This window comes from Syngnathus acus, chromosome 16 (genome assembly GCF_901709675.1).
Source record: "Syngnathus acus chromosome 16, fSynAcu1.2, whole genome shotgun sequence".
NCBI lineage: Eukaryota > Metazoa > Chordata > Actinopteri > Syngnathiformes > Syngnathidae > Syngnathus > Syngnathus acus.
In genome coordinates, this window is record NC_051101.1 from 5,571,922 (window position 1) to 5,582,762 (window position 10,841).

The following is a 10,841-nucleotide window of genomic DNA, read 5'->3' on the forward strand; positions in this document are numbered from 1 at the left end:
GCAGCTGCCAGGATTTTGAGATTAAAACTTCAAAAACTCCTCAGACATTTGTGCATAGTCAGTCTAAACAAAAATGTATTGCTTTGAGAGACGTTAGGGTCGCAGTCTGGTGATATTTTGTCATTTATGAAGTAATAAATGTACCATAAAATACATCTACTTTAATTATTTATTTTTCAGGCACTTTTGCAGGATCCACTGTACATTGGGCTCAGGCACAGGAGGGTGCGAGGCCAAGCATATGATGACCTACTGGATGAATTTATGAAGGCTGTGTCAGACAGGTATGTTCACTTTGGCTCTCAATTCAGCATTTGCCCACTTCCTCTTGGCAGTCTCCCGATGTGATTTTCAAGACCTGCAGCTCACTTAAGCCATTTGGATGCATGCAGTGTGTGATGCAGGCTCATTTGTCTGGAAAACAATTCACCAGTGAATGATTAGACTTTTATGAGTGGAATTTGAGGTTCCGTGCTATTCAAGACCGTGCGTAGTCGTTCTGACCAGACCTTATTGAAAAATGATCAGTGAGCCACTCAAACCACCAGAGCTATACATTTCATTCACAACCATTAAAAGTGCTGAATACATGTCCTTGATGACAGTTTTGTCTATATTTGATTCATCAAACATATTGATATGCATATCGCAGAAGGGAACTACTGAAGCACCATCACGGTTACTTATTTGCTTGAGCTAGGTTAGATCTTGTCAGAACTTAAAAAAGAACAGAAATAGCATTGGTAAAAAGAAACCATGGCTCTAATAACTGGGTAGCTTCTCAACTACAGAGAACAGCAGTGCTTTTCCCCAAAAAGTAGGCAAATTGGTGGAAGAAAATGAATAATTACAAGCTCTGGGGTTGAGTGAATGATTATAGCTCTATGGGCTTGTAAGTAATACACGTGTTTATTTTTCTGCCAAACACAACAAGCATGAACCCAATTACTCCCTTTAGCCAACTACATATATACACATTGGATGCATTGGACAACTTTCAGTTGAAATACAGTCATACACAACAACTACTTTGATTGCTTGTTTACAGATTTGACCACAAACAAGTTAGAAGCAGTCACACGCACGCGCACCCACGCACACACAAATTATTATATTATACTGTTAGTTTGAAGAGAAATAGGAATCTCTTTATCACATTTTCAACTAAATGACCAAGTGTAATATCGATGTACATACGTACATAAAATGGGCGGCATGGTGGAGCACTGGTTAAAACCGTCTGCCTCGCAGTTCAGAGATCCGGGGTTTTATTCCGGCTCTGACCTTTCTGTGTGGAGTTTGCATGTTCTCCCTGTGCCTGCGTGGGTTTTCTCTGGGTACTCCAGTTTCCTCCCACATTTGAAAAATATACATGGTAGGCCAATTGACTCCAAATAGTCGGTAGGTGTCATTGTGAGTGTGAATGATTGTTTGTTTGTCTGTGTGTTTGTCTATGAGACGCCAACATACACATATAAGATGAGACACCAATGTCTAGCAGAAAGGAACAATATAGAAAGAAGAAAAGAGTTCTTTAATAAACAGGGTACAGGGTTTTGACAAATAATAGGTTGTTAGAGCTATTGGTCTTGTGGGAGTTATAAGTGTGGGGGGGCGTATGTATCAACGGGCAGTATGTGCATGTGTGTCCAGTTCAACAGCTGTGTTTGGACTCAGCATGTGACAACATCACTATCTGTCTCAGCCATGAATGCACTTCTCCTCCACATAGGATTCGGGCCATTGCAGTACCATTGCAGACAAAAAATTAAAAGCTAATCGTTAGAGGGATCCTAATTACTGTTGAGGTGCCCTTGAGCAAGGCACCAATCCGATACCGCCCCAGCAATTTTAAGAAGTGTAGCACTGTTTGTGTGGCTCTTTCACTCAGACATCTCCTTGCATTGCTGCAGGTAACTTAAGATATAACGTAAACAGCAGTATGTAAATTGAATCCCTCCTTGATTGACAATCATAACTAATATCATTAAAAAATAATTACCAGAGGGTTTATACACTTAATATGGCACCTAACAGCAATATTATTACAGCACAAGATTTAACTTAAGGTTTTTCTGATCTTTGAATGTCAGATTTTACATGTCAGTTTAATAGCAGTTCCGTGAGTGTGTCAATTTGTCAATGTCATATAAATATATGAACAAAGCAGAAATTATCCAGTATGTCCTTATCCTTGATACTCAGTTATATTTTGCTCAGGTACTGTCACACTTAAAGGAGTTGTGGCTATACTGCGTCACATCTTTAGGGAGGTTTTGTCTTTCCCAGCAGGCTTGCCGACAGATGCTCACTCACTTGAAAAAGACTTGAACACACAAACAAAGCAACCTTGCTGCCAAATCATTTTGAGTCATGGAATATCTTTTTTCTTTCATAGCAGCCATAAACCCAGACTGGACAGAGTCAAATTACAGTATAAGTGATGCTCACAAATGTTACACTAGTTTTTGCTGTTTTGAGCTGGAGTGAGAATTTACAGATGTTGTCTTTTTGACTTTATAAATCTGGCAAATAAAACCATATAGCGTGAGGGGAATAGACAAAAGAAAATCACTTTATTCAGTTTATTCATGGAAAATAATATGGCGGTTTTGAGGGTGAAACAAAGCATCAAAATCTATCAATAAATGAATAAATAAACAATGACGTCGATCATTAAATTAAGTGATCATCATAGTTGTTACTTGTGGACTAATTTTGGCAATTTGTAAAAACTCACTTTTCTCACTGAACTTCATGCACATTTTGATTCAATTTGTTAGATTGGCTCATTATGGTCAATTAATCACATTAGAGGATATACAGCATGCAATTCGTACACAATCTGTGACACCAGACTGAGGGAGAAAAATAATGACGCATGACTGTACATTTACTTTATTCAATGGAAATTGACCATGGCATGACCTTAACTCAGTCCAGCTCCAAACCGCAATCCACCATTTGAAGATGATTAGTTTGATTGAATGAAATCAGATGTTTCACAGTCATTAAAATAAGACGTGCATTGGGGTAAAAATGAACAACACAGATGTCTTGCACACACACACACGCACTCACTCACGCACGCACACACACACACACACACACACACACACACACACACACACACACACACACACACACACACACACACGATCGTCACTGTTTACTGGCTAAAAAACAAAAAGATTCTAAACTGGGAAGCCATTCCTCTTTTCCTTCAATCCCACAACCTCACTTAGTAGTTAGATGGTTAGAGGACGTTGGTCTACATTTTTATTTCACGTTTCCATGTCTATCATTCTGATATTTTTATTGAAGTGACTAAGTTTTCCTACCCTATCATTTATCCCTGAAAAAGATTATCCTAACATTTGACAAATTGCAGTATAATCTTTTGCCTTGACTGAATCAGGAGAAGAGTTGCAACATCCTCTTCCTCTGTCAGTGACCGTTTAGTCTTAGTTGCGCGTGAACTTTGGTGAACTTGCCAATGGGAAGCTGCAGGAGCAAAAGGTCAGCAGCGCCCTGTAGTTGCTCTTCTCCATTTACTAAAGGGCCCAACACAATAAAAAGTTTATAGCACCTTTTCTGCCATTCTTCGTTGTCTCTGCAGTCGTGCTGCCACGCAGAAGTTTTAGAGCTGCTCTCGCCTTGATAGAAAACACATTTTCTTCACAACATGACTGCTGTGTTGGCAGCCGGGCTCAGTCCCAGAACTAGGCAGCAATTTCAGAAGGAGAAAAAGCAGCGGAACTCTCTTCAAGGCATTGGCCTTGAATTAAAAATGAAAAGGAAAATAGCATAGAAATGACAAAGAAAAAAAAAAAAAAGCAACCTCATGCTAATTTTGTGAAAGAATTCTACCTCCTTGTTGGGCAGAGAGCACGACAGGTGTGCAATGAACTTTGAGGGCAGTTTGCCACTGTTTGCATGACCTCTCTCAATTTCCTTCTGTTGCTCACTCACTGTAACAAAAGCTTTCATGATTTTATTCTGTTTTCAACCACCTTTTGTGCCCTTGCTTCTATTTTTTTGACTGAATTTATGGGGACTCTAAATATTTTCCAAATTTTAGTTGTTTTATACACATCTCCCTGTGAAGAGGTTCAACTTCCCGAAACATCATCTACAACAAAGATCAAATATTTGCAACTATTTTGTTTAGAAGTAATAATAATTCTTTTCACCTTGGTCAAAACTAGAGATGACACAATGCTACCTGGCCAACAATTTGCCTGTAAGATACTCTCAGGTGTCTAGTATATTTTCGTCTTATATCTTCAACACAGACAGGCTTCAATGTAAAAAGGATCAAATAACTTACACAAATGTATTTTTAAAAAAAAACATCAGAGAGCCACAAAAGCTTTACAAAAAATCCAGCTGCCCAACAATAATGTCATATAAAATACAAACAAAGGAAAATCCCAATATAAATCCCAAACAAAGGCTCATTCACTTGGTATGGACTTTACTGACTGGGGTATTTTTGTCCAATATCTTTATCACAAATGCAGACAGGCTTTGATGTAAAAAGGTCACTACCATCTATCATACAAAAAGAAAATGCTAGAACATCTTCCCAAGGACTAATCGCTGTCCAACAAAGTGCCTGGCATAAATTGTCAAATTTGTCCAAGAGCACCAGTTTGTATGTGTGAGAAATTTCAAAGACTAATTGATTTACACAAGACCAACATTATCAGAAAGCTCCTTTTAAAGATGTTCTTAATTCCAGCCATTGTCAAACAACAGATATATAAAAATCATGATTTCAAAACTTCTATCCATCCATCCCATCCCATCCGTCCGTCCGTCCGTCCGTCCGATCGGCCATCCGGCCGGCCAGCAGCCATTATATGAACCACTCGTCCTCATATAAAATAAAAAAATATTGCAACCCACTGCTATGATTTTTTTTTCTAGTCACATAACACGGTCCAGCAAGGTGTGCATGCACATCTCTCCCACAAAGTTAGATGGGATAAGCACGACCCATGAGACCCAGTCATCAGCAGAGAATAAATGAACAAATCACGTACGTTTTTGCAAACACTTGTTGCTAGGCAGAAGCGTTTGTTCTAAAACCTAATATTGGCAGTCAGTCAGTCCATGTTGTTGCCATGGAAACCGGTGAAAAGGTCATCACAATGACACCTACATCCAAATCATTGTTTCCTTCTCCCTGAGTTCCACCAGCCTTTTAATGTTGAAGTGTGAGCAGGCAGCCTTTTATAAACCTTCTGTAAATTCCTTAACAGAAGGACCATCTGGTGAAATGCATGGGAACTTGGCATTGCTCAAATAAAATATTGCTTCAAATTCTGATTTCATGCCTCATTACGCTGAACTTATTTTTGTTATTACAAGCTATTCTTGACTCTGGCTTCTGTGTGGCTATATTGAACATTTGATTGGCTGCCTTCGGAGCAACCTGTTAGCACTGCTGGTTTACTGGGGACACTGGGTGCCCTTTGTGATTTTTTTTAAATGTATTTTTTTGTCATTTTTATGTGTCATCATCAGGTGTCAGCTTGTAATGCAAAACAATGTCCAATGATTTTGTGATTTCATTTATTTTATTTAACTAAAGAATTGTGCTTGACTTGATGTCTTCATTTCAAATCTAAATATGATGTTTTACTTTAGCTCTTCATGTGCAGAAAACAACTCTTTTTGCACGTCAACGCCTGGCTTTAGCACTCCAAACTGTGGTGCAGAGTGCCCTCCTCAGGGCTGAATTGAAGCAGCAGTTGCAGCATGTGGATCCCCCCCAAACGTGACATCACCGTGACATTATAAGTCACTACAACAATGTTAAAAGTATCCCTCCGTTTTACAGATATGGAATGAACTGCCTGATTCAGTTTGAAGACTTTGCCAACGTTAACGCTTTCCGTCTGCTCAGCAAGTACAGAAACATGTACTGTACATTCAACGATGACATCCAAGGTAGCTCGACGGACACAATTGACTTTTGTTTTTTAAAGATGAGTTCATTTCCAACTCGGTGTCTGTGTAAATGTGAGTGTGAATGGTTGTTTGTGGCTGAGACTGAATTATGACCTGCAATCTAAGATGTAGTCTGCTTATTACCCAAAGTCAGCTGGGATCGGCCCTCAGCCTTGTCATGTCAGAGCTTAGGGAAAATAAGAGTCCTTTTCCATGTAACTGATGTTGCCCTGTGATTTCCCTTAGGGACCGCTGCAGTAGCTGTAGCTGGACTTTTGGCAGCGCTCCGCATCACCAGGAGCAAAATGAGTGACCATACTATAGTTTTCCAAGGTGCAGGAGAGGTGAGTTTGGCATGCACAGAAAAACTGCTTTAACTACTGCTTTAGCACCGATAAATGTCAGTTAAGACTAAAATAAAAATAAAAAAGACTAAAATGTTGCAAGCTATAATAACATTTTGTCATGTAATATTATTTTGTTAAAATCTAATTTGTTAAATAATTTGTTCAACTGTCTAGCCACAACTTTTCAATAATGTAAAAATTTACTATACACATCTTTTCTCCCTGTCATGTTTGTACTTAGGCTGCGATGGGGATTGCTGAGCTGATTTCAATGGCCATGGTGAAAGAGGGCCTTGCAAAGGAAGACAGTTTAAGAAGGATTTGGATGGTTGATTCCAAGGGCCTCATTGTCAAGGTGTGTTTATTGCAATACTACCATCATAGGTACCAAAATTCCTCAAACGTGCTTGTTAGCTGAATTGAACAATCATAATTGCTCATAGGTAGGGATATGAGTGTGAGTATTTATCTGCAATTGACGGGTGACTAGTCAAGAGGATGCCCAAAGGAAGCTGTGATAGGCTGTTCTCACCTGTGGCCATCATGTGGACAAGCAGTGACATTTTGTTTTCCTCGACTTGCACTATGTCTTCCTTCCTTAAGTCAAATCACAAATATTTCGCAGGTGCATTTCAAAATCAGCACTGTATGATTTTAAGCACCAAGACAACCGTCAAGGTTAAATAGTTAAAGATCCATTAATCACTTACCATACTTGTTCTTCAACCTTTTCACCATTCCTAAGGGTCGAGATCACCTGACGCACGAGAAGGAGAGATTTGCTCATGAGCACCCACAGATGAAGACCCTGGAGGATGTGGTCCGTGAACTGAAACCCACAGCTCTAATTGGTAAATCACAACAAATACTTTTTTTTCTCTGCGGCGTGTACACACCTATGTAGATGACACTTGAAGGATGCGGCACAATGGCCGCCGCCCTTCAGTGGTTGCAATTTTCAAAAAAGTTACACATGGGGTTCCTCGATTTATGATATTTCTATGTAAATTATTACGCGTCTAACATAACCCACCTCTTGTTCCTGTCACTATCACATTGTAATTGTAGAAACCTTTATGTAGCTTGTAAATATATATACAGCGGTGCACAGTCGTCACGCCAGTGTGTTTTCTTGTCCTGGGAGAAAACACAATTGTACCTTGCTGCACAAAAGTCATTAGTCGGTACTATGAACCCAGGGCCCCTTGTGTTGTTCATCTGTGCCTTTCTATTTCAGGTGTGGCAGCTGTGGCTGGCGCCTTCTCTGAGCAGATTATCAGGGACATGGCATTCTTCAACAATCACCCCATCATCTTTGCTCTCAGCAACCCGACCAGCAAAGCAGAATGCACTGCAGAGCAATGTTACACATTCACAGAGGTATGTGGAAACGTAGCCTTGCTTGCTTTTGTTTTACATGGAAAATGCTTGCAGTGTACTTCAATAGAGAAAAATACTGGCCTTGTGCTTTAGGGGCGGGGCATCTTTGCCAGTGGCAGCCCATTCAACCCTGTCACCTTACCTGACGGGAGGACGCTGTACCCTGGTCAAGGAAACAACGCCTATATCTTTCCTGGTGTGGGCCTCGGTGTCACCGCCTGCGCTATTCGACATATCAATGAAGATGTTTTTCTTACTGCTGCAGAGGTAGCATTGACATTTGACATTTAGCACGTATACACTGAATAAACACTACGTTCACATATACTAAGCACGACAATTCAGCCTCTAATACTGCCTGTGTAAAAAAGATGGAATCCAGCCAGGTAAGGTGGATAAGACCCTTTCAGTGCATAATTATTGCAACTAATTATATAAACCTAACTCATGCATGTTTATTAACCTAATATTTATTCAACACTGAATGGTGTATTGTTTTCGTATGGGGTAGCATTTCTGGCAGGTTAGTGTTCAGTTGAAGTCCAAATACTAATGTTTATAGCTCTGGTGATGGTTTGTATGTTTACTGTAAACCAGACTCTTGCTGACCTAGTGACAGAGAAGGACCTTTTAGAGGGAAGACTGTATCCACCTCTCAGCGACATCAGGGAGGTCTCTCTTGTGCTGGCAGTCAAGGTGAGAGTTCAGTTCATGTTCAATGACATTTTCTTAAGTGTTTGTCTTCCCATATGAAACATATATGTTGCAGATAATAGAATATGCCTATGAGCACAACATGGCCACACTTTGCCCGGAGCCCTCTGACAAAGAAGCATATGTGCGCTCACTAATTTTCACCACTGACTATGATGACTTTACTGCGGAGTCATATCGCTGGCCAGAGGAAAGCATGAAAATTCAGTCATGCAAACTTTGACATTGTGAGCCTCTGAGAAGCCATTATCTTCCAAACACACAGGACGGAGGACCTGTCTACAGTTTATTTTTCCTGAACTGTACAAGTGTGAAATTTATGGTAAACAACACTGGCCTGAGAGCACCACGGATTTTTTATGCTGCTGAACAGAATTTCCACGCTGTTTTGGGCATTACTTTCCCGACTAATTTTCCTGGTAGTTGAGATTTACTCATTAATTTAATGTAATAGGGGTTATTGTAGGTGGAATAGATTTTCTTCATCAGAATGTCTTAAATATGAACCACAGACATATTGCATTGCAGTGTGCAACCCTATCTAATGCACAAATTCTGTGAAATTTTACTGTTAATATTACTGTATTTGCATGATGCCATCTACTGTAGTATGTGAAATTTTTTAGAATAAAAATAGTTTTGAATGTTGTGGTCTTTGTCTTACTTTTGGTTATCACATGATTTTTCTGGTTCTCAAAGAAAAATAGTTCGAAAAACATTCTAGTCCTGCTTGAAATAAATAACCAGGGGATTTACAATATTTTGTACTTGCATGAATAGTTAAGTCAGCAGTCAATTACTTTGAACATTCTCTGACAATCTTTTTGGAAAGACAATTGTTCACTGTAATCTACTTCCCTCTAGGGGTCAACGTTTGAAGCTGCAAAGGAAATTCAAAATGTGTAACGTTGTTTGAGGGGGGGTGTCACATGAATCACAATTTCTTTTTTCATTATGTGTCGTTCACTGCAAATTTGATGTTATGCAATTTTTTTCAGAGGTGCAAACTCGTAAAACAATCAAATGGGAAATACTGACCAAGAGTGGTAAATGTAGGCCACAGTGGAATGTTTTAAATCAATGTTCTACCAGTTTTAAGTTTTACATGATTTTCCTTATTTATAACTTGTATTCATCACTAACCAAGTTCAAACCAAGAGAATCAGATTTTTATTTATTTATTTTTTAAACGAGCACCGGGTTTTCAAATTCTATCACATGGAAATATCAGCCTTGTCCAGTTTAGTAAGTCATTTATGGTAAAGCATTTATTTACATCCTGTTTTGTCAACAAGTGTGCTGTGGAATTGTTATACACACATGATGTGTTGACTGCAAGCCACAAGGAAATGTTAGTAACACAACAGTTGGTGTCTGTGAGGTTTGAATTAAAGCAAATATGATTTGACGTTAATTGATTCCCAGTCAGATAGTCACTACCAGAGGCACTGGCTGGCCCACTGGCCATTCCAATATGGAATCAATATGGAGGCAACTGGACCAGTCAGCATTCAGTGTTCAGCGTCCCCGCCTCTGGCAAGGCTCTGTGAGATAGACTTGTGCGTTACTCGCTTTCCTTGCTTGTCCCTCCTTTCAAATAGCCCGAAATGGCCCAGGGCACCTACTACTCTCACATGTGGATCAATATGTCTCGATATCAACACCATCCCCTGTGCATTAACTGTCTGGAGCCATCAGCAGTACAGTAAATGGCTTATCACCATACCCCAAAAAAGCTGAGTTGATTTTACTAAGGAAATGTACGTGCAGGTTTCCCATCAGGGACAATACAATTGCTTGAGAGTTAACTTTGCCAATTTGTTTTATTTAGTATGATCAAATTAAAGTACCTTTGGTGTACAGTGTTTAAAAGCGTAGTAAGCAGTCAAGCATATCAGTGTTGTTCGCAAGGGACTAGTAGTAAACTAAGTACATAAAAAAATTACATTTCATGGAATTGCAGTTAGATTGATGAGTCGTAATGGCATTTAAGATGCACAAACTTTGTTCTACTCTAGCACAATTTAAACTTAATAGTTCACTACTATTTTCACTACCAGTGGACATAAAAATTCCATTCATCCATTCATCCATTTTCTGTACTGCTTGTCCCCGGGCCATAACAATTTCATTGAACATTATTCTCAAGAAACTATGTCAACCAGACTTGTAAAAATACGTCGTGTTGAAGTTGTGTTTTCATGTTCCAACAAAGGTTTTTGTAATTGTCAATGAGAAAACCATCATTCTGGAGATCTAAAGAGTCTCTCTGTCTTCACCTTGAAACTCTTCCAGCCACCTTTCTCATCAAAAATGGGGTGGGCGACAGCTCCATCTTTTTGACCTTGTTTACACTCTCACATTAAATTGCACCTTGCTAGGACCTTGTGATTGGTGCCAATCAGCAAAGGCCCTGAGGGATTGCCGCCTGTCTGTCTGCCC

At 39.5% G+C, this 10,841-nt stretch overlaps 1 protein-coding gene across 1 annotated transcript in view; it reads left to right on the plus strand.

Annotated features, from left to right (window-relative positions):
• me1 (malic enzyme 1, NADP(+)-dependent, cytosolic) overlaps positions 1-9,047 on the plus strand; it is a 45,122-nt gene extending 36,075 nt beyond the window's left edge. Inside the window, exons 6-14 of the mRNA XM_037273844.1 lie at positions 181-284; positions 5,849-5,958; positions 6,205-6,302; positions 6,547-6,660; positions 7,051-7,156; positions 7,543-7,685; positions 7,779-7,952; positions 8,283-8,381; positions 8,455-9,047. Coding sequence (XP_037129739.1) covers positions 181-284; positions 5,849-5,958; positions 6,205-6,302; positions 6,547-6,660; positions 7,051-7,156; positions 7,543-7,685; positions 7,779-7,952; positions 8,283-8,381; positions 8,455-8,622 — 1,116 coding nt within the window. The 3' untranslated portion in view covers positions 8,623-9,047. The remainder of the gene's footprint in view (positions 1-180; positions 285-5,848; positions 5,959-6,204; positions 6,303-6,546; positions 6,661-7,050; positions 7,157-7,542; positions 7,686-7,778; positions 7,953-8,282; positions 8,382-8,454) is intronic.
• Positions 9,048-10,841: the final 1,794 nt, after the last annotated feature.